The 24,339-nt window shown below is 40.8% G+C and overlaps 1 protein-coding gene across 3 annotated transcripts in view; it reads left to right on the top strand.

Moving 5' to 3' along the window:
- Positions 1-24,339, top strand: part of kat6a (K(lysine) acetyltransferase 6A) — a 41,381-nt gene that overhangs the window by 4,963 nt on the left and 12,079 nt on the right. For 2 of the 3 annotated variants that reach the window (XM_044025610.1, XM_044025609.1), the window contains exons 3-10: positions 15,705-15,813; positions 17,877-17,992; positions 18,591-18,672; positions 19,054-19,168; positions 20,305-20,621; positions 21,112-21,224; positions 22,901-23,016; positions 23,660-23,801. In XM_044025610.1, coding sequence (XP_043881545.1) covers positions 15,705-15,813; positions 17,877-17,992; positions 18,591-18,672; positions 19,054-19,168; positions 20,305-20,621; positions 21,112-21,224; positions 22,901-23,016; positions 23,660-23,801 — 1,110 coding nt within the window. The remainder of the gene's footprint in view (positions 1-15,704; positions 15,814-17,876; positions 17,993-18,590; positions 18,673-19,053; positions 19,169-20,304; positions 20,622-21,111; positions 21,225-22,900; positions 23,017-23,659; positions 23,802-24,339) is intronic. The other variant, XM_044025611.1, reaches the window with a different exon arrangement.

Here is a 24,339-nt window from a genome sequence, read left to right as displayed (position 1 = left end):
TTGACATCCCACACACACATTGGTTCACATCATACAGCATCTGCTTTAAATGCCTACTGTCTTGCTAACATTCAGTTTTACACCCATCGTAAAAATAAACCTGTTGGACTTACGCACAAGTGTGTGCCAACCTAGAGGCCAAATAGCTGGTCATATGTCAGCCAGGTTATCAGACAGTCAGTAGGACACTAGACTGTTCCTAAACACTGTTTTGACTGGCTCCTGGCTTTATATGGCCCTTAGTGGGTATGTGTGTGTAGCCACACAACCTTCTGGTATAGACACACACACACACACACACAGTCACAGGATTAGCCGAGAGAGCCGGCTGGAGTCTCATGGGTTCTGTCTAACACAGTGACCTGCTTAGCTGCAGATGGTCCACCTCTCAAGACAAACACAGTTCAGCCACTTACTCCTTTGTGACTCAGCTTCTGATTAGCTTATTCTCCAAAGGCACAAAAAACTAACCAGACACACCAGTGAATGTGTGTCTTATTGTGAAAGGAGGTAAATATTGGCAAAAAGCGAACTTCAGCACAAGTAATTATTTTGTGTTGCACCAGTGTAATTACTCGATAATGTGAGAAGTTGAATGTATGGTAATTTATATAGGTGATTTGTTGTTTGTTTGACACTCCTCCTCAGGCTAGTTAGGTCTTTGAGAAGCTGCTGCAGCAGTGAGGAAGTTGACATTTGTCGCTGGCATTCACATAAACCTGTTCTCTATTTCTTATGATTTTGCCTTGTTATTTCTCTCCAGAGAAACCAACCATACTGCTGCTCCATCATGTGTGTTTTTTTACCCACCGGTGTGTTCTTTAAGTATATAAGCAATTCTTTGCCTGTGCAAGTGGCACATGCATGAAAGAGTTAGAAAACAGTGTGTGGGGAAAACAGAGACGGGTGTTGCGCGATCAATCTCCCGTCTTCTCTTCCACTGGTGCATCATTACCGTATTTCTCTGCATGATTGCTTATAGTCACGCTTTTCAGTGGAACTGGTGTGTGTGTGTGTGTGTGTGTGTGTGTGTGTGTGTGTGTGTGTGTGTGTGTGTGTGTGTGTGTGTGTGTGTGTGTGTGTGTGTGTGTGTGTGTGTGTGTGTGTGTGTGAAGGCTGAGGGGGAGGAAAATCAAAACAAATAGATAAGCACCGGCTTTGACCCCATTTGCAGGGAGATCTGTGTACTCAAATACGCTGATGTTTGTATTGGAACACACTCCTCAAACGGGATCCTGGACCCTATTTCTGTCTGTCTCACCCTCATAGGGTGCCATTGCCAGGTCATGAAGGGGGAGGTGAATGGGGGAGTGAAGTCATCCAGGGGTCATGGATATATAGATGGCAAACCTCATTGCCTCCCTGAGCACCCGTTAGCAGTGTGAGGATACAGCCATTAGGTGGGATGGGCTTGAAGCTGAGCCTTTGTGTGTATATTCATCTGAGCGTGTGTATGCGTTCATTCTGTCATAATAGGCAAGCACAATCTCTCTGCCCCGCGATTGCCCTCTGCTCAACAGCTGGAGTGGGGTGAACCAGAGTTCTCGATGTCGATGTGCAGTGTCATGGCAGGGATGAGTGAATAAATCAACTCGAGCAACATACCCACTGAGAGAGCCACATTCTCGTTGTCACATGCACCATGTTATGGTGATTTCCCTCCAAAATGTTGCACTGACCCCTTAACAGGTGCAAGCAGGCAGCTGCTACGTGAGATTTTTGATCATTATGAACCATAATGGAGTTATTTATCCTATGAAATGTATTCCTCTTGGCCTGTATTGGGTCATCCACCACCTGTCTTTGTGACATCACACATTTACCTCTGCTTGTTTGCTGGAGGTGAAGACACCATGTATCGTCACTTAGAGGTCCATGAATACAAAATGTCCCCAGACATCGATTATATGCCTTGCTTCCAACCTGCTTCTTCATTTGTTTCTCGATCCCCGTCTCGCCACTCTCCCATCCCCCGTCACCACTACATTACATTATGTAGTCACAGGAGAGGATTTTGTGTCTTTGCTGGATGGATGGAAACATTCGCAGGGTTATATTGCTACACCACAGGAATGCTGGGAAAATTACTGAAGTTGGGTACCGTGAAATCGGCTCCCTGGGAACTATTGTCAACTTTTCTTAAAATTTCAGATTTTGGATTGTGCCATTTTTAAAATTTGTCATTTCTGCCGCCCATTTCCTAGACACAGGCTTCTATTGTTTCCATTTTGCCAGAGCCCTGGCCTCAGTTGACCCATTATTATTTGCTAAAGCTAAAAAAGCCTTGCTTCTCTGTGGTGACACCAGCTTTAACCTCAGGCTGTGTGCTACGACAGGCCCAGTTTTATTTGACATTTAGTGAGACATACCAACAGAGAAATGGAAAAAGTAAGTTATTTACAAAATTAACTGCAACAAGTATAAAAAGACATGGATGCCTTAATGAGTAGAAATTAAGGGCCAACCTTTTGATCACTAATTGTTGAAACATAGTAATTGAATCTGTAGATAAAGGATTATGCAAACGGTCAGTCGTTGCATACTTAAATCAAGCTCGCCGTTCCTTTTGTGCTGTTCAGCCGTGAAGACTGTGATCTGCTTTGACTGATCAGAAGCTTAATAACTTACAGGAACAATGAGCTGATAAAAAGTGAAATTATTTTACAAATTTATATTCTCATCAAAATAGTTTGGATTACGCTTTGAAAAATACAAAGTAAACGCCACAGTAATCATCCAACATCAGCCAAAGTGGGCAATTTTTACTCGGGTCCCCTTTACACCTGTCACTGAAATGCATTTGCTGTGATCGGATTGCAGTCAGATAGCACCTGACCACATAAGTACAGGTGTAAATATGCCCGAGGACAAATTGTTATCTGATCTGCTGAAGTGTAAATGCAACGAGTCTCTTAAGCCTGTAACAATATGCATATCGAAACCAAAATTGCAATACTAACCCACAAACCAGTGTTGTGGTTAGGAGAGGCACATTCGCGACACGCCTCTTCCAACTCCCAGTTTGTGCTTCCAATCCAGGTACAGTATGAACTGTCCACGCAACTAAACATTTTTAAATTACTATTTAATATTTGCAGTGGTTGAGAATGAGAGGTTCAAGTATTTGCTTAGTTACGCAGAGAGCAAGCCTCTCGCCAGACAATGTGGACATGATGGTGTTTCTCATGAAGAATTTTCATCTTCCTTGAATCAACTCTGCAATGCAACACGTTTGGTTCTCTTAAGAAAAGAGTTGTTCATTTGTTAACTTGTGGTTTATGTGCTTAATGTTTATTTGTGGCTTATAGTGCAGACAGGGAGTTTGTTTCCAAGGCTTAAATCATCTCCACAATGGAGTTTAGTTCTGTGTATTTTTTTAGCAGTATTTTGTTAGATGTTACTTTTTTGTTATTTCATTTCTGATTTGCAGCTCAGACTGGAAGTCTGTTACCTCAGAGTGTGGAAGAGATTATTTTAAACAATAACCTCTGTAATTTACTTTGTCACAGAATGTGGAAGTGGAAAACATTGTTTGTTATATTTGTTAAGTGTTTATTAAGTTTCGCTTTTCCACATACTCCCTCCACATCCAAACAATAGCGCAACTTCACCTGCGGCAAACATTTTGGTTGTTGATATGGCATTGCACAGAGGTGGAGGGGGGGTGACCCACCGTGATCGGATAGCAATCAGATCCTGATGTGGACACCAGAGACGCATGTTAATATCAGGTGTAAATGTATTTGATGAATATCTGATCGTTATTTGACCACAGTAAATGCTTTCTAATGCAAGGTCATATGTAAAAGTGGCTTTGGATGCAGGTGCAGAAGGCATCACAGAGTTCTAACAGAGACTTACCAGCCTCTCTCGGTAAAGTAGTGTCGCAGAGATCATGCAGTGGTTCTGTAGTGATTGAAACCTAGTCACACCACAGAAATCTAAATCGCTGCAAAAGAGGGCAACGGCTGGGACACTGTGGTGTCTCACCTGAGGTGAAACACTGCATGTTTTTGGACCACTGTTTGTGTTGTTGTCGGAAGAGTGCAGATGCCGTTCCTCTCATATGTTTCGAACTGGTTGTAAAAATGTAGCTGGAGAAACACCTCAGACTCTTCTACAAGATGCCTCAGTGTTTATTTCCGTTATTGGGCTCATTGCAATTACCTAAGTTTTTGTCTTACCTTTGTATAAGTTGTGCTGTGAGACATTGTATTTGGACTTGAATGTAACTGCCATTATCTTTTATGAATACAAATGTAACAACATGGACAGACAGAACATATCAGTGAGCCCCTAATATCTGTATGAATCTATTGAAAACCACAAAATTATTGGCGTGGTGTAGCGCCGCACTGCTACAAAGGAGAGGGAGAGATGTCATTTTGATAGAAAATCATTCACAAAATTAAACTATATTTACCGCCCTTTATGCATCATTGAGAAATATTGACAAAAATGGAAATATTGGCTGAGACAACGTCTACCTTTGACTATAGAGCAGCACTGTCCTGCTGACGGAAGCAGAGAGAAGCAGCCATCAGCTGATTATCTGCAAGTCTTCCAGGTCTTTAATTGAAAATGATTAATAAATGTAAACATAATTACCGCTCTGGTAGTTGTGTTCTTCTCTTAATATTCTCATAACCCTTTATTTAACTCTGTGACTATTCCATGGCATCAGCAAAAGTAAACAGAGGCAATACAGGTGACAGATGTTTTTTTCAATTTGTATTGATTTTTCCGCATCGATTGATCATCAGTTTAGGCAAAGAAACCTGAAGAAACTCACCTTACCCAATTTGTTAGTGATAATAATGATCATGTTGTTACACCAAGGTGATCATCATAATAATGATAATTAGTACATTTGCCACACATTTTAATAAAGCCGTTTAGCGATCATTATAATTTTAGTCACAATAATTATCTTGTGACATATTCATACATTCATAGAAACAGTATTAGCAGTGTTGTCAGTGCCTGGGGTGAGCAGTTACCTCGAGCTCACTAGTGGCTGTGATGTGAATAACATTTGGCTCAGGAAGAGTAGCTGTGTGAGGCCTTGTGCATGGCTAACCTCACCAGTCCAACAATGTGTTGAGCAGCTGTGGAAGGAAGTGACGGCTGGAGCGCGGCCAACTCCGCTCTGTTTGATGCAGTGATTTAGCTTTGTGCTCCCTGGATAACCTCAATTCTAATGGAGGATGATGCTTGGCTGAAAAGAGGATGCACTGGCACTGCACAACCTTTTTTGAGATGTCACATTTGGACATCTTGATTTGAGTTTTAAAGTGTCACATATCAAATAAATTGAAATTCCTCAAATGTCCATGCATGTGTGTTCTTAAATGACAGTGTAACAATAGAGTATGAAGCTGTGTCTCATGACTGCTAACTTCAAGAGCATGTAATGGCTTTTTTGGACAAGTGCGTACGTGTTTGTGTATTGTCCCTGCTTGTGTGACGTGTCCTGTAACGGTGATCAATGAGTTTGTGTTGGAGGTGGGGGCAGCCATGAGCATCTGTGTGGTGGTGGTGGAGTTAGTGGGGTGTGTTTCTGGGATTGGGCTCCCATGTTAATGAGATCCTTGACTTGAAATGAGACAAGGACAACAGTAAGGCTTTTCCCTTTTTTCTCTGTTGCCTTTTATCCTTTCTCCCCTCCTCCTTTTCCATTTCTGCTTCTCCTTTTGTCCTTCTGCCTTTGTCCTCTCCTTCCTGTCTCTATATGAGGGAGGCGGTGACATTGGTTGTTTTGTACATTTTATATCCCTTCTCAAGGTCCCAGACAATGCTACATGTTCCTCAAATATTAATGTCAACTGTAAAAAATTGGGAAGTAAAGGTATTTTTTTTGGATTTTACGATGTATGAAGAAGACCTGTGGACCTGTGGAGGTATCTTCAGGGCAAAACTGTCATTTCGTTTCAGCTGCAGTGGAGCACAGCAGAGAAAAGTGAGAAACTAGGGATGTCACGATGAAGGAATTGTCACTGCAGTTAATGAAAGTGGCTTAACAGCGCGGCGTCCTCTAATACCACAGCCTCTCCAACACACACACACACACACAGCAGCTGCAGAGATCTACTCTGTTGTTGCTGTGAATCAAAAGTCCTTTTTTAATTCCTCTCTCTCTCTAATATCTTCTCCTTCACTATAATTGTGTAAAACTCACTTTCACGGTTGAGTTTGACTTCACTGAGAATGAAATTGAGTAGCCATTGCTGCTAAGCTAACTGCTGGGCTTGGACAACCACTTTATATGAATATATATTACTATACAGAGTGAGTTAGTGAAAGTATCACTTACAGAGGATTGACCTAAAGTGTATGTCCAGTGGACTGATAGTCACAATTGTGAAGTTGTAGAGAGCCAGGGCTCTAGGGTGCACCTAACATGTGGCCAGAATGCATAGTTCACTCTCTCTCACACACAAACAGCTGATTTGTCTGCCCCTCTCCACACAGTGATTGCAGCCTAAACTGAGACACAGCGCAGTATCAACCCCTGTATGTAAACTCGCTGCTCGAAAAATGCGGAGTTGTGGTTCTGACTGACAACATACTCAGTACAGTAGACCACACTACACAATATAGTATAGTAGTATTCATTATATAGTATAGTGGTTTCATATTTTCAATAGATTTAGTCAGTAATAATTGAATAAAGTGGGCCACATGGTTGGTGTAGTGGTAAGTACTCTTGCCTTTGCAGCAAGAAGACCGGGGTTCGCGACCTGGTCGGAACAAGGGCCTTTCTGCATGGAGTTTGCATGTTGGGTTTGTGGGTTTCCTCTCATAGTCCAGAAAAATGCAGATTTGGGGATTAGGCAAATTGGACACTCTAAATTGACCATAGGTGTGAGTGTGATGGTTGTTTGTCTCTATGTGGTCCTATGATGGACTGGACTGTTCCACACCTATGTCAGCTGAGAATGGCACCGCCATTAATTTTGTTTATTGTGTGTGTGTGTATGTCGCCCTATATTTACCATTTAACTACTACAAAATTGTCAGGATTTTCTCTGTTGATATAACAAGTGAAGTGATGTCACCATTTGATGTGTGTGTTTTATGTTTACCTGCACCTCAACATCATTTAAAAAAGTATGAACGTGTATTGGAAGTGACAAAAAGGCAACTTTCAAAATGTGATGCTGATACATCTAGGTGAAAAAATCAGGCGCATCAGTACACCAATGCAAAATGTAGTCTGGAGCCTTTAGCGCAGTCGTAAACGAAGCACAATACCAGTGAAACAGGAAGTGACGCAATATGCTGTTGGAGGAAGTCTGCTTGTTCTGCTCTTAAAGGGCCCTAGCACCTGTTTATCCTCTTGTGCAATGGTTATTGTTTCTGTCTGAGTCAGGTTGTGGCAGTAGCTGTAATACTCTGTGGGTTCTATCCTGACGCATTCTGTGGTTATTGCGGTACTTCGAGTGAGAACTGCAGAGACCTTCCTCCAATGTGTGCAGTCATCATTTTTGGTGTTAGTGGCGAGGGAGAAGTAGGGGTCAGCGATATTGGCAAAAAATATCGATGGACGATACTTTTATTATTACAATATTGATATTCAGCTGATATCCTTTAAAAATTTGATTTTAATTGTGTTATAACTCATTGATTGTTGCTTAATTACATCAATGGACAAAATATTAAAGGAAACAACTCTTATTTATTGTATTTAAACTATAAAAAATAAAGAAAAAAAAACAAATGTCATTAATATAAACAAAATCCCCAATTTTCAGTCAAATAGAAATGCATACCATTACTATACTGTATAGACCTATTAGGACTGTCAATTTTTTTCTCCAAAAGTTCAAATTAACTTATAATGACCTGTAATGTGTCTTGATTCTTGTTGAAGTAGAGGGGTAAAGTTTAAAGGCTAACTGGTTTTTCAGGGGCTCTCATAATCAGGTTATGAGATAATTCCGAGCATAAAAGAACACCCTAAGCAATAATAATAATAAGTGTGCAGACAATTTTTTGCATTTTGGCTGTTTGTAGTTTTGTCAGTCCTGCCCAGCACCCAGTCTTTATTAAGGTTAAATGTGTGTGCCTAGTAAAGTTGGTTAGCATGTTATGTAGCAAGGCTGATCACAACAAAAACCGGTTTGCAGTCTATTGTACGTACCAGAAACTGGTCCACCAGTATTCTCAGGTCTCAGCAGACAAGAGAACAATCATGACAATAGTCCATGTGAGTGATACGACAACAGCTGACATCATGTTGAACCTCTGAGAATAACATGTTGCGTTTGCTTACGTAAAATCCTGAGGACTTTTCATGTTCTTATAGGGGAGTCAAATTTCATAGAGATAACATTTGTAACCACTACCTGTTGGGTAAGAGGCAGGGAAATGATATTAGGCCTAAATATAATGTGGATAAGCATTTTTTATTTCATCTGTGTCAAGAATAAGAAAGGAGAAGGATAACGAACAGAGTGGTGACCTACACATTGGGGAATATAAGTAATTTGAGAAGCGACTTGGCAAATTGTCTCCTCACAAGGATTTCAAAGAAGATGGGAGGGTAAAAAAATCCAGCCAGGCCAAAAGACTCTTAAGGAAGCATTTACCCCACTTCTGTATAAAGGCCTAAGAGCTCAAGATGTTTTGTAGAATATTTAGCCAAATACCTACTACACCCCTTTTCTGTCGTGGACAGCAAAAGATTCAGAAGCGTAGTTACACAGAACCTCAAGCAGTTGGAGTGCATCTCACTCACTGAACTGGTTTTTACTATGATATCATTACAACCCTTGTTAGCAAACAAAATAAAGAAGTAGGCAGCACAGTGCTTTATGGTAATCCATCTGTTTGTGTCCATCCATCTTCTACCGCTTTATCCTCTATATAACAAATAAATTATTACAACTGAATTAAAACTAATTTTGTTTTGTGGACAATAAGAGATCTTCTACATTTATTGGACTATTGTACGGACCAAAGTGGAAAAGTGCATGCCAACAGAACACATGAACCCTCATAGCCTTAAAATAGACACACACACACCGCACACATGCGCATTTTCAGTCAAATGTTGGCCATGACACTTAACTGAACAGCTAGTCAATGTGAGAAATTTCCACAGAGCTGTTGTGGTGAAAGAGCAGCCTGGGCAGGCAGCTGTTGAAGCTGACTGAGGTAGAAAAGGCTGGAACAGGGGGAAAAAGAAAGCTCTCAGGAGGAATTTGAAGATTGTGTTTCACCGTTCCAATTTCTCCGTCATGAAGGGAGGGTTAGCCTTTCATTTTTTAGTGTCTGTTGGGGATTATTTTACAGTGGGAGCCAGTAACGGAAGCTTCAATGTAACATGCATCTCTACACAAGGTGTCTGTTTGTGTTGACGGCAATGCTCACTCACCCGATTGCGCACTCGCTCACACTTGACTCGTGTTTACTCGAGCATTCTCGGGGTGAGAGGAAGCAGCTGACCTCCTCTGGCAGAGAAGGGGTTAAGTGTCAAGAATGATTGAGGTGGTGGTCTCACGCAGGCTGCTCTGAGGACTGCTGCTGCAGATTTTCTCTCTTTCTTAACACGTTTCTTTGCTCTTGTGTCCTCTGAATTCTTATTTCTGTCCTCGTTCTGCTGTTTTAATACTCACCTCCTCTCTTTCTTGTAACTGAGATCAATTTCTCTTCAGTGGCTTTTTAGTTTTGTTGACCTTTTTTTGATCTTAATTCATTTCATGATCAGGACTTCAGTTAAAATGTGAGAAATGGAGAGCCAGTCAGAAGCCACCGTCTCCTCCTCCGCACCCTTCATATCTCTCCCTATCTACCTATCTGTTCACCACTCACTGTTTTTAACCCTTCTCTCTCTCTCTCTCTCTGTTTACCTCTTTCTTTCCTTGCTTCCATAGCTTTTGTTTCTCTTTCTGTGCCTGTGCTGTGCTGTCTTGTGTTGGCGTGCAAGGTGTCGTGGGGGCTGCTGGAAGCAGCCTGAGTAAGAAGGAAATGAACCCAATAAATCAAGCCCTTGTCCCTGTCTCCTCCCTGCCAGGACCTGGTGCCTACCCAGCTCTCTGCAGCTCTGTGCATTAACACCACTGTCCTGCAAAAAATCTCACACCGATTTCGCTGAATGTCACATTGTTTTTTTTCTTCTTTTTTAACCTGGCTAAATAAAGGATTAGATGGTCCTTTATGAGTTGGGGGCATGATATTGACCTTGGCTGTTAGAAAAGCTCTTTCATGGTTTGCAGATCATTACATCATTATCTTAAACATACAGATGAGTGTTTTTCCAGTGATTCATCGCCGATTCCAAGGATGTGCTTGAGTAGAAGGTTTTCCTCTTGCCCTCGTTAATCTTTCAGCCTGCAAATTCATTGCAAGTTGTGATAAAAGTTATGTGCAAGGGTGTATGTATGGCATGGAAAATGAGCTTTAATACAATTACATTTTATGTCAATAGTGTTCCTGAATAACAGCCAGTATTAAGGTGGTAGTAGTAAGGTACCACACATCGAGTAGTTTAAGTATATGAAATTAGGCTGACATTTATTTTAAATTAATTAATTCATTTGATATGTATTACCACTGGTTGTGATGGTATAAGAATTTGAACTCCTGTCTTGAAGACTCCAGAGTTGTGAGTTGGCCGGTGCCATGTTGAGGTTTTACCAACAGAAGTTTAGAGACGTCACTTGCAACCAGGCACCTATTGGAAGATACCAGCTGGCAAACACACTGGTCCACTTCTGTCTGCCATATTAAATCATCCGTTTTACTCTCAATGGGAACTTAATTTACAAAATTGATTACCCTATTGAAGAAGACCTTATACTAGCAAATAATATAATTATCTCCTCAGAGAAATTGTTAGTTGTGGCTGCTGGCTTAGTCTACGTCCATTTTTTTTATACACAAAAAACCGAATAGCCCACAAACAGCACTTGATTCCTTATTGTCGTTGTTGTGCTACAGACAAGGCAACATCAATACGACTGCCATCTGTGTGCAGATGAGTGTTTCATCTCGACATCAGAAGCAATCTGCATCCCACAGCTGAAAGTGTTTATCACATGACCATTCATGTAGCATGGGTATGCACATTTAAAAAGGAAACAGATCGTCTCTTCTGCAGTGGTTTGCTTAGTTATAATGTAAAGCCAGCAGCCAAGCACTCTTAAATGTTATATCACAGAAGCTTATTATGTATATGTTATTACATATACATATCAAAATATTGGAAATAATATTTATAAGTCAACCATCTGGACTAATCACATTCCAAGTGTGTGAATATTACCTCTGAAAAGTAAAGTGCCTGATGTTCCAATGTTAAAAAAACATAAAATAGTTTATATATATAACGAAGCCATTTTTACGATGAAAGTTTTTCTAAAAAATAGACCATTAGGGGCCAAAATAATTGCAACAAATCATCTTGCTCATAGTGTCCCAATATATGGCAGTATTTTGTACTGCCCCTCTTGTATCTGGTTTTAATACACAGCCCTTTAACTTGTGTATCGTCATTACATCATCATGTAGTCGGTCTGTGGCAGACTTTGCTACACTTATGTCACCCATGCTGCAGAAAAACACCCGTACTGCAACCATGCAGAGCTGCAACTAATCAATTAATCTGTTGACTATTTTCTCGATTCATTGATTTGATGTTTGGTCCAAAAAATGTTTTATTGTTGAATAGCGTTTCCCAAATTTGGAAATGGTGAAGTTCTCAAATATCTTGTTTTGTCCACAAAACAAAAGAATTATGTTTCACTATTCAGACTTTTTTATGGAGCAAAGAAACTAGAAAATATTCACATTTAAGAAATATCTGAGATTTTGTTTGTGATAGATTAGCAAAATAGTTGGCGATCAATTTAGTAATCGTTTAATTGTTGCGGCTGTACAAACATGTAGTGTCTGTGTTCCATAGAAAAAGAGTTTGAAAAAACCTGGACTTTGGTGATCAGATCACAGAAGCTTCTTCATGCCTGCTGCTAAACACCAGCCCAGATGTGATGTCATGCGAGTTGTTTTCACTCAGTATTTCTCTCTGCCACTCTGCTGTAAAGGTGTGAATGTGAAAGCAGTCGGGGCAGTGAAAGGCAGTGTTGTGTTCACACTGGCTTTTCTCTCAGACTTGTACCTTTCTCCATCAGTGCCCACAGATATTTATTTTTAGGAAAAACCTGTGTATCTAGCTTTGCTGATGTTGACACTTTTTTCCCGGATGAACACTTTGCACTTAGTGGTACTTGAGTGCTACTTAAAATGAATTTAATTGCTACACAAGACTGATCGTTATATGCGGGTACATTTATAATTTGACCAGTTGTTGGTGCAGTTCAAGATGAGCATGCTGCTTCTTCATCCTCCTGTTTCCAACAGGTATTGTTGTTTATCTTGATGACACTCGCTAAGAGTCTATTTATCAGAGATGCATAATTTTGGAACACACTGACATTGCGAGAGTGAGTTATTCTGTGATGTATTTGGGATTTATATATTGTAACAAGTTCAAAATACGTGTATCTTATTGTAATATTGTCTTAAGAAGCACTTTTCACTAAAGTTCCTTTGAATTGTTTGGATCGTCTTCATGACATAATTTGTTTGTGATTGGTATTGTTACAGATACAGAGGTGGACTGTATTTAAACTAAACATACTCTGTGTACACTTGATTACACACACGTGCAGCAGTAGCATGAGTAGCAGTGTGCTTAAAATAAGATATTTGTATTATCATTTATGATAATGATATTTAAGAGAGAGAGCAGAGACAGGCACGGAGGGGCAATGAGAGATAACACTGGTAAAGGACAGCAGCTGTGTGCCGCAGCAAGATAATGAGTGGAAGAAAGAATGAAGTCATCATGCAGCTATATTGTGTTTATTGCAATATGGGATTTTCTCGTCTTATTAGAATGTTACCGGTATTATCGCAAACTATACCACATGGCACTGTCCTGGTGTTTGTGTAAATATGCAATATCAGAAAAACCTGTTCTTTTTGTAAATTAGAAGGGGGCCTTGTCTACCGCAAGTGTGGGATTGGCCAAATGTACGTATAAATACATACAACCTTTATTTATACCCAAGAAATCACTGAAGGGAGACATTAATTTACAATGATATTGAGTAAAATAGCGAGACACATAAATTAAAGCAATACCGACTTGGATGAACAAAGACATAAAGACTGTGCTGTATAGTGTTCCATGAGTCATCCATCCACACTAAAAGCAGTTTTTCCTAAATGAGTCTGATGAGGTCCATCTATAAGCAGCTGGTTACATTAGCCATTGGCATTTGCATTATGAATGTATAACTATTGAGTTTAATTACTCTTATCATAAAATCTTAATGCCACTCAAGGATATCATTACTGTTAAACAGAATTTGAAAAAGTCAGTGTTCTGAATGTTTGTCTTAAATTACAACACTGTTATAACATTGGTTTTGTTTCCTGGCGGTTAATGCTCGTAAAATGTGTTTGTACACTAGGCATGTCACAGTTAAGGAATTTCCACTGCAATTGCTGAGAGGAGCTAAACAGTGCAGTGTGCTGTCCCTCGTCTCTCCCTCTGTCCCACTTTCTAACATGTCCTCTTGCATTGTGACAATGTCTGACTTCATGGACATCTGAGAGGGAGAGCAAGTAGCCGTCACTGCTAAGCTACCCGTGAATATACATGGTGCAACACAGTGAGTGTGTTGAGTGGAGTGTGAGGGCTGGTATGAATTAAAGAAAATAAGTGTATGTGCAGTGGAATGACAACCAAAACATTTTTTGTTGAGCACTAGAAAAAAAGGTGTCCACCAAGTATCTAGTTTGGCCAGTGGGGGGCCAAACATGTGTCAGACAAGTCAAACTTTAAAACCTTTAAATGCCGAAAAAGCTACTATTCAGTACTGGGTGGGGGGTGTTGTGGTGTACCAGCCATAGAAATATTAGTAGTATGAGTTAAATTATGATAACTATTTAAAGAATCTCAAAATAATAATAAAAACTGTAAACAAAATGACTTGTTTACTTTGCTCCACCTCCTCTCTTGGCGTTGTGTCTGTGTAAAGTGTATGAGGTGCACCTGCACAGCTTCAGGGATGTGATTTTTGCCGTTTATTTTTCACACAAATCCCATTTGATGGCTCCAAAACTTGTTAAGTGTTGCACAGCCTTTTTGTTTTCATTTCAAGTTTTGTTCTTGTGTGCATTGGAGGTACTGTGTTTGTTTTGAATCGGTAAAGATTAGTTGAGTACTTCCTGCATGACCGGAGAGGCTCCGTCTGACACGGTCACTGAACTAAAATATGGCTGAAGGGGTTGTGATTCCCCTCACGATCTTCTTGTAACAGAGATTTTAGACATTTCATACTAAATGTTGGAGATTAATGCATGTTTTCAGGATTTTTAAGTCTTTTTAACGGATCTACAGTTCGGCATTGTTCGGTTTGATTCTTGTGTTGGATGTCATGGTCATGATTTGGTGACCTCTGTCAACGTCATATTTTAGTATCGACTCGGCTCGCTTGGAACCTCGTCGGAGCATGTACCAAATAAAGCACCAGGTACTAACACTAATGGAAAAGCAAAAAGAGTCAGCTAGAACTGTATAGTGGAAAAGCACCAAAAAGCTTGTTGTAGCAAGTCAGCTCGTGACTCATTACTGCTCTTAAAGGGCCACATCATCTGTACTGCTATCTGAGCATTTGCCCCTGTTTCTGTTTGAACTGATCTGAATACAAGGTGACGTCGTGTGCAGTTGTGGCGATGGCGTCCTTATTTGTCCTTCTCATAGACATCTTCCTACTGCAGTTTCATTTTTGTGATTACCGTGACAGCCCTTATTGCACACACACCATTTATGTGAGCTGTAAAATATAGCAGCTTAGACTATAACAAATGTTAAAGTGACAGCAGTACCAATTTGACTTGATTCTATTTGTTGCATCCTGCTCAAAAGTAAACAAAAATGACTTGTTTACTGTGAGATATCAGGATGCCAACACTTTGCTTGTGGCTTCCAGGCTTGAGAAACTTTGAAGTAGACTTGCCCTGGGGCCCCACCTCCTCTCTTGGCATTGTGTCTGTGTAAAGTGTGTGAAGTGCACCTGCACCGCTTCAGGGATGTGATTTTTCAGGATTATTTTTCACACAAATCTTATTTGATAGCTCCAAAACGTGTTAAGTGTTGCACAGCCTTTTTGTTTTCATGCACACAAACCTCACTAAGTTTTGTTCTTGTGTGCACTGGAGGTACTGTTCTGTTTTCTATCCGAGTACATGCCTGCTGATGTTTTTTTTGGGACACATTAAAAGATTGATGAAGCTCCAGAACTGAATGTGTCAGTTTTAGTGAGTGGGACAGTGGGACATGCTGCAGCTCCTCAACCAATACAACCAAAAGGACTGAACCACAACTTTTGATCAGGCAGCTCATGAGTCAGAAAGAGGCATGAGTCCATGATGGCAGCCTCTAACATGACACAGTCCCATAAATTATACAAGCTCACTCATCACGGTAGCTCTCATGCTCTTAACTATCTAGAGCCTCTCTTCCATGGTGCCATTGTAGTATCCAGTCTGCTGTTGGCTTGTTAATACACACTACAACAGTGATCTGCTGTGGCAGGATAGACAAGGCCACTTTGTTGTTTTCATTTGTACAATGGAGCTGTTAAACTGACTGACAGTCTAAACTTGTGTCTACTCTTTCCCTCTGGCAGCCTGTGGCAGAACCCATCCCCATCTGCAGCTTCTGTTTGGGCACCAAGGAGCAGAATCGCGATAAAAAGCCAGAAGAGCTCATCTCCTGTGCCGACTGTGGCAATAGTGGTGAGTGGTAATTTGTAACTTAAGACTAAAAAACATATGAAGCTTCACTTTTTAACGTCACACACTCGATGTTGTCCTTTTGAAATTCCTTTATGCCCATCTTTAAATGTCATTTCTGCTACATTCATCGCTCACTCTTCAAGTAACATTTCTTTTATCCCGCTCTCGTGCTCTTAAAATTCAGCTACTTTTAGTGGTTACATGTCAACAGTCATTTCCTCTGCCTTCATCATTTACTCTTCAACTGATATTTTACACTTGCTTTCCCTCAACCTTCACTGAGCACTTACTCTGCACTTAAAGGTGCAGTGTCGACAAATGAAGCAGCATTTATAGGTGAAGTTGCATGTTGCAGCTGAATACACGTCACGTCGCTTTCCGTGACTTCACAGTACCTCCTCAAAGTGGGAGGTGTCGTTATAGCTCGACCGCAGGAAACTGCTGTGACGTCGTTTTATACGACAACTAGTGGCGGGCAAAGCAGTTTTTTCTGATGTACTGAATCATTAATCAATTCATTAAAAAAGATTAGTTCAGTACTTCCTGCATGAGCACAATCACTAAACCAAAATATGGCGGAGCAGCTTGTGATTCGGTTGACGATCGCCTGCTTTAAGCTGTACTGTTGCTAAATACACCAGACTCCTCCGTTAAATATTGAGATTTTAGACATTTCCTTGCCAAATGTTGGAGATTAACGCATTGTTTCCGCATTTTTAAGTCTTTTTTAAGTGATCTACAGTTCGGCATTGTTCAGTTTGATTCCTGTGTTGAATGTCACGCCCAAGAGCAAAAAGCTGCATAAGAACTGAACTGGTTAGTCCACTGTAGGCTATTGTAAAAACATGGAGCTCCAATATGAAAGGCTCATTCTAGGTTAGCAGAAAATAACAATTGAATAACAAGTGATTGTGCACTTATAAAAGGAATTTAGTGTAATTATTTTATCTTCAATTTCTGCCAAATGAAAATGCCCCATACCTTTTAAAGCCCACTGATTCAGAGTCTCAAGACCTTTGCACATAAACAGTGGCCCAAATAAATGTGTTGAATAATCATTGAAAATAATTGAATGTGAATTTCAATGAACCCTCGTGTTAAAGCATACCACGATTCAGTGATTAAACTGTGAGGACCAGAACAAGAAAAAAAGATCTTTCAATCGGGAGCAGCCTTTGACTTCTCATTTCACCGCATGAAAACAGCAGTGGTTCTAAATAACAAGTGTGACGTGGCACACGGAATTATGGGAGAAACCAGGGCTTAATTTAGCTTGATTTTGACCACTGAGCTGTTGTTTTTAATCATGTCTTTCAACAGTCCACACATCCGCACTGTTGAGGGCGGATTGGCTACAAGTCGCAAAACTTGTCAGCAAACATAAAAATGATGTAGTGTGAACCAGGCTTAAATTAACACATACGCTTTTTTCTGGGCTTTCGCGTGAACCGAAACTTGAATCCTCTTTTAGATTTCACTTGTTTACTTCTATTTTGACCCATTTGGCCATTCATTATTTTAAATTATTATTATTTTTATTATTATTCTTTTAAACGGATCAACTTACTATTTTTATCAATAAGGACCCCCTGTTGTTCTCCATCTCATTAAATTCCCAGGATACTTTATATCAAATATAAAGACAATGATTGAACACATACTGGTACTTGCCTATGCTTTCAGTAAAGCCGAGATATGATGGATTGTGTATAAAAATATTTTTCTCCACCAGCAGTTGTAGTGTTCTTGCCAAACCCTGACATTGCTGAGTGAAAGCAGAGGACAGATTGTTCTTTCCTCACTGGGTTTCTTTCCCAGACAAGGCTGTCTTGTTTGCTCTTCCTCAAACAGAGCAAAAGCACAGCTCTGACAGATTGTCATTTATGTTTGAACACTCTCTTCGCAGCCAGGTTTGATTCAGTGAGGGCTTTAATTCCAAAAGGAGCTTTTTCTCCCTCCTCCAATGATGCAAGTGGGTCACAGCTGTCAGTCAACAGTGGCATAAAGAAAAGGAGTGTGACATTAATGCACTCATTTGTATATGTCTGTCTCTGTACCTGCAGGCCACCCGTCCTGTCTCAAGTTCTCCCCAGAACTTACCGCACGTGTCAAGGCTCTTTGGTGGCAGTGCATCGAATGCAAGACTTGCAGCAGCTGTCAGGATCAAGGGAAGAATGCGGTGAGTGGATGAGTGAATATGGCCGCCTGGCAGGCACACAGCATCTGTGAACGATCTCTTCTCTGCTAAAGTGCCAGATCGAGATGCTGATAGTCATACTGTAGCTGTGGTCGTGGGTTTGAGCTATTTTAGTCAGACTCTGCACAAATCCACCATGTTCCCCTTTTTGTTAAGGAATCCTTATCATTCAGATGTTTATTCATTGGATAAAATACACAATATACTTATTGTTATGATGCGCAGTGATACAAATCTGAGGAAGGTTGATAGAATTGCACAAGCATATGGTGATTTCATGAGAATGAGCCCTGCACATTTGATCACATTTGTTCGAATATGAATTGCATATTCATATGATGCGTAGTTCAGTATCACTTGGATGTTTTTGCTCCATTATATTCTAGCCTGTACCTGTATAATGTACAGTAATCATCACTATTTAGCCCTTGCTACCATCAAAGGCACGAGTTAAGTCCAAATTATTATTAATATTTTGTAGTAGTAGTAGTAGAATTATTGATGATGACATCACTGTGTCAAAAGGTGCATCTTAAGGCTTTAATAATGATTGAAATGTGTGTTTGTCTGTGCATTCCAGGACAACATGTTGTTTTGCGACTCCTGTGATCGGGGTTTCCACATGGAGTGCTGCGATCCTCCCCTCACGCGAATGCCAAAAGGTAAATAAACAGGACTAGTTCTTTTAACTAATAACCCACCTCTTTATTACCCGTTTACAGAAACTCGTGATTTCAAATTACAAGTCTCAGACATGCACTGATGTCCAGACATTTTGTCAAAAAGGTATTGGGAGAGAACACACAGGACAAACTTCAGAGCAAGTGTCCTGCCTTTTACATGAGTGACCCAGACTCCTGCTGTGTTTTTTTTGTATGAGAACTCAAAAAACAAAGCAAAACAAATTTCTTTTAGTTGTCTACATCTGAAAAGAGCTTAAGATTCATCCCAGGCCGTGTTAGTATTTGCACTAAAGCCTGTCCTGTCTGATCTATCTCAGTGTATGTGAACCGGTGCTTTTTTCCCCCTCTCTTGTCTCAAAGGCATGTGGATTTGTCAAATCTGCCAACCCAGGAAAAAGGGAAAGACGCTTTTACATGAAAAGGCAGCACAAATCAAACGGCGCTACAGCGCACCACTGGGACGGCCTAAAAACAGGTAAGAGAAAAGTTTATGGCTTTTTGCGTTCAATGTCAGCCCAATGGAGAGATGCAGAAAGATGTTTCTAAGTTTTCTGCTGTGTTTTTCTTTGATATCAATTTTCTGTTCATGTTTCTATATCACAAAAAAAAAAACAGTGATGTATTTAATTTAGGGCTGCAGAGTTCTCTTGTTTGGAGTCCATGGGCCTTTCTGTGTGCAGTTTGCCACAGACATGCAGATAGGGGACAAACAGTTGGAGACTCTAAAATGACTGCAGGTGTGAGTGTGAATGGTTGTTGGTCTCTGTATGTTGGCTCTGTGACAGGCTGCTGGTGACCAGTCCAAGTTAATCCTTCCTCTCTCTGTCAACTGGGATTGGCAGCTGAATTTCTCCACAACCCTCAAAGAATAAGATTATATCTAGATTATAGTAGCCTGTCTTGGTTTTACCTCTGCCAGTTTCATAATAATCAGACATTTCTTTACACTTTTGGTTGGTAGATAGGTAGGTAGGTAGATAATAACCTCATAGGGGAATTTGGTTTGCAGAAAGTCAACTAAAGTAGAAAATATAATAAATGCACAGTCCACACAACACAGTGTCCACTATCACCCTCTGTTGACCATGTCAAGGAAAGGAGAGCAGGAAGAGATGGTCTTAGATTGGAGGTACAATAGCAGATGTAAGAAAACAAAATCTGTACCCACTGGAAATACATTTGTAGAAGCTATAGCTTCATATTTATGGAAGATTGGTTTGTTGTTGTTTCACACTGTTGTAGACGGGCCAGTAGAGATCTCTTCTCTCTTCCACATGCAGTGATCCATCTGTCATAGTCAGGATGGCCGTCTTCGGCACTGTGAGAAATCCCTTAGCCTCGGTGGGGTCATTTTACAAACCCATAGTTTTTTCCCTTCCTCAGTGGCCTGGCAGAACTCATTAGTTTCTACTTTGGCAATGGGCACACAGTTCTCAGCAGGCAGACACACATTGGTACAGCACATGGAGCTGACACTGTGATGTCACTGTCAATGATCCTCATTGACCTAAATGTCTCTACTACCACAGATTGAATCCAATTTTATATACAGTACCGTAGGCAACACTCTGAATCTACTCCACTTTACCACACTCCTGTCTTTTTCCACAGACCGGGGCGGCCTTTCAAGAAACTTGGCGGGCGTGGTCGACGGAAGCGCTCGGTCTCAGCAAACTCCTCCTCCAGCTCCTCCTGCGAGGGTTACCCTGGTGATGACCGGCTGCTTTTTTCAATGCGGGAGGATGATGACATGTCACAGAGCGGCCTTCGCTTCAACAACAAGACCAAGGGCCTCATCGACGCCCTCACGAAGTTCTTCACACCGTCACCCGAGGGCCGCAAGGCACGGCAGGAGGTGGTGGACTACTCGCAGCAGTGCCGCATCCGTAAGAAATCTGGTCGCAAGGGAGAAGGAGATGACAGGGGGGGTACGTTCACTGAAAGAGGCATTTAGCTGAAGTTTGGAACAGCACATTGACAAAATTAATGTGTTACTAAAGTAATTGCATAAAAGCAACATTAAATCCTTTTGTAATACTTTTGTCAGAGTCTGTGCTTTGGGTCTCTTTGTCCCATTTAAAGTCTAATAGAATATCCAGCCCTGATTGAACTTGACACGAAATTGTTGCTGATATATAAAACAAATTGCTGTGTAACCTGAAGCAGCCACCTGAAGTTCTGTCTTCACTTTGTATTGATGGAAAACACAACAGCAGCAGTAGTGCTGTTGAGCAATTAATCATTTTCACAATAAAATTACAATTTGAGATAGACCAGTTGACAAATCGCAGAGGCTGAAATGCATTTATTTACTTTCTGTGGGAGGAACAACATGAAAGGACAAATATCTTGGCACTCTATTCAACAATCTTCTCGCTAGTTTCGCATTAACGGCAGCTCTTGTTTTTGGCTCCTCAGACAATCAGGAAGGCAGCGACTGGCGTGACGAAGATGAAAAACTGCCTGGCCACGAGAACCTGACAGAAAAAGACATTGAACTCTTCAGACATATCCAGGAAGTGGCATTGCAGGTAACCTGCCAAAAAGATCAAATATTACATGTCTTACAAATGTGGTGAATGGACAGATGTGTGACAATGGGATGGTTGGAGGTGAATAGGAACCAATTATTCACATGGGAAAGCACCAGCTGGGAGACACCTGTGAGGCTGCCAGGCTGCAGTCAGCGGATGTGATATTGTGTGAAGGTACTAGGGATGGGACTTTTTTTTTTAAAAAACGACACAGGCTCATCTCGACCAAAAAATAGTGAGTCGAAATGTCGGGGGGCGAGGCTTGTTGGATTTGTGTATTTGCGAATTGCATTTTGTCTTTCAAGTGTTTACATTGCCTATTCAAATAAACATCATAAAGTGTGCTACACAAATGAAGGACACTTCAGGTTCAAAAACCTGAGCCGTCTGGTGAAAGCCTACCCCTGCATCCCCGCCACATCCGTGCCAGCGGAGAGATTTCTCTGCCGCGGGATTAATAGTGAATAGACTTCGGACTCGCCTTCGCATTGCTGCTGTTGAAGAAAAAAAATTCGACAAAGCGTCAACAATCGACTCTCAAAATGCTGTGTCGTTCCCATCCCTAGGATGTACTGTGTGTGGAGAAGGTGATTCTAGTGGTGATGCTCAGTTAACAGTAGCTGGAGTGTAAGAAAAGTGGAAAAAGTCAATGAGCTGTGAGAGGCCATTGTATTTCACCTTTGAAACAAATTAATTTGCCACGGAACAGCTGCCAGGTATAGTGTGTATATTAAAATCATCCATTACCATAGGTGCAGTGCACATAAGGCAGACCTGGCTGATCACTGTAGGAGGGGTTGAAAGATCTGGTTTTAAATTACCGGTAATTGTGAGTAACACGGGGTGAATGAAGGACAGCAGTTTAAATATGAGGTATATAATGAAATAAAAGTATAGTGTTGTCATTGGAATTTAACTTGAATTTCACATTGTACTTGTAATATAAATCCTACTTCCTGTTTTGGAGCGCGCAGAATCAATAACTGTATCATACCCAGTAGATTAGAATGTATAAGGCTGCTGTGAAGTCTTAGTTTGAGACATAAAGTTAGCATGGGTGTCAAAACATCTTCTATTTCATGGTGTGATCACTGATCAGGGCGGCTGCTCTTACTGGTCGAGCCAGAAGTTGCAGAGAGAAATCATGAGTTAGCCACATTAGTGCCCTGTTTCATGGTGTCACCGCAGCAGTAGGTTGACCTGCGAGTGTGTGTTTGGCCACTGTCGTCAAAGTCATATTAAAACACCATCGCAGATCCGGACTGGAACATCCACACCGGTGTTTAAGTGTTTGATGCAGGCAGAGCACTAAGAATTAATGGTGTGTAAAAAGGGCTGATGTGATTATCGAGGCTGAGTAACAGTGGAGTCAAGTACACGATGTTCATAAAAGGCAGGCAGAGATGTTCAAAACAGTCTGTTTACATTCTTCAATAATGCATTTTGACAATTTCACTCGATACAGACTTTCCGTGGATCAGAAATTGAGGAGAAAGTGTTGCTTTTGGCTCTTTGCCTGTATGAACCTTCATTGATTTTCCTACCTGTCAGACTGATGTGTGAGACCTTAAACCTCTAATGTCCAATCTGCCTGATAAATGAACAGCTAATCTCTCCTGTAGTGACCTTCCCTGCCTCTTTCTCACTTTCTTCCTTCATCTTCGCCCGTACAGAAAGTCGGGGTGACGGGTCCACCAGACCCTCAGATGCGATGTCCGTCGGTCATCGAATTTGGCAAGTTTGAAATCCAGACGTGGTATTCATCTCCGTACCCACAAGAGTACAGCAGGTAAGCTAATGCACCATAATAAAGCCCACCAGCGTTAATGTACTTAAGCTCACAGTCGGCTCGCAGCCACAGAACTTAACACCAGTTTAATGGAGCTCAGTTATATGGTTGTTTACAGTATCACTTAGGTTGGGGCTCAGCTTCTGCCACAGAGCCAAATAGATTTTCTTAAGCTGCAGTAAATTGTTTACACAATTCTTGTCAATGTGGAAATTGTAAAAGATACAGAATACTGGGAGTGAATGATGCCCTTCACATCATAAATGATATTATTAATATAAATCCATTGGTTCTACATATACAAGTTGTAAAAAGGCTTACTATAACTTCTCCGTTAATTGTTCTTTTAAGTTAATCATTCATTTGCTTGTTCTGTAGAATTTCAGACAGAACTAAAAAGCCCAATTTCATTTATGCCCGATGTGTTTTTGCCTGGGCGACTGTCCAGACCTCACGCGTGTTCAATAAAACTTTTATAGACATCACCCAATATTTATATCTGAAAAGCTATAACCAAAGAAAGTGGAACTGATAAAGAATTAATCTTTTCACACACTCTAAGTGCTTATTTTAGCTGAAGCTGTGACTTTTTTTTTGGCCTTGCCCTCCTTCATTGTATTCATAGTCTTCCTTCCATTTCCAGACTACCCAAGCTCTACCTGTGTGAGTTCTGCCTGCGCTACATGAAGAGTCGCAGCATCCTCTACCAGCACATGAAGAAGTGCAACTGGTTCCACCCTCCTGCCAACGAGATTTACAGGAAGGACGAAGTCTCTGTATTTGAGGTGAGGAGCTGTTCAGAGAGATGAACAGAATGAGTAACAATAGCAAAAACACACAGATCATCATGTGTTTGGGAGTCGAGCTAATACTGCATGTATACCTGCAGTCGGACCAGAGCCAGACTCGAGCTGACCTGGGCTCACTCTGCACAGTTCCCACCCTGACTTAAACCCGGAAATGATAAAAGAAGCGTTTTCACTGGAGAATAGACGATAGCAACACAAACATGAAGAAAGTCAGGCTGGTACATTGTTTTGGACTGATGACGAGACTCATTTTATGTTTATTTTATTAACTTAAACGATTGGATAATGGATGGTAGGAATGACGCTGGACATGCTAATAACTAGCCTAATACTAACAAGCTGAAAGGTCTATTCCCCACTAGTGCTTGTATACTGTATACTGTATATATTATACAACCACAGCCATTAGAACCGAAACAATTAATTGATTATTAATTGACAACTATTTTGATAATCGATTAATCAGTTCTAAGCTTTTTTCATCATTAAAACAAGATTTCCGATGGTTTAAGCT

This window comes from Solea senegalensis, linkage group LG5 (genome assembly GCF_019176455.1).
Source record: "Solea senegalensis isolate Sse05_10M linkage group LG5, IFAPA_SoseM_1, whole genome shotgun sequence".
NCBI classification, from domain to species: domain Eukaryota; kingdom Metazoa; phylum Chordata; class Actinopteri; order Pleuronectiformes; family Soleidae; genus Solea; species Solea senegalensis.
Note: the sequence above shows the minus strand (reverse complement) of the source record. Positions and strands in the feature narration are given on the sequence as shown.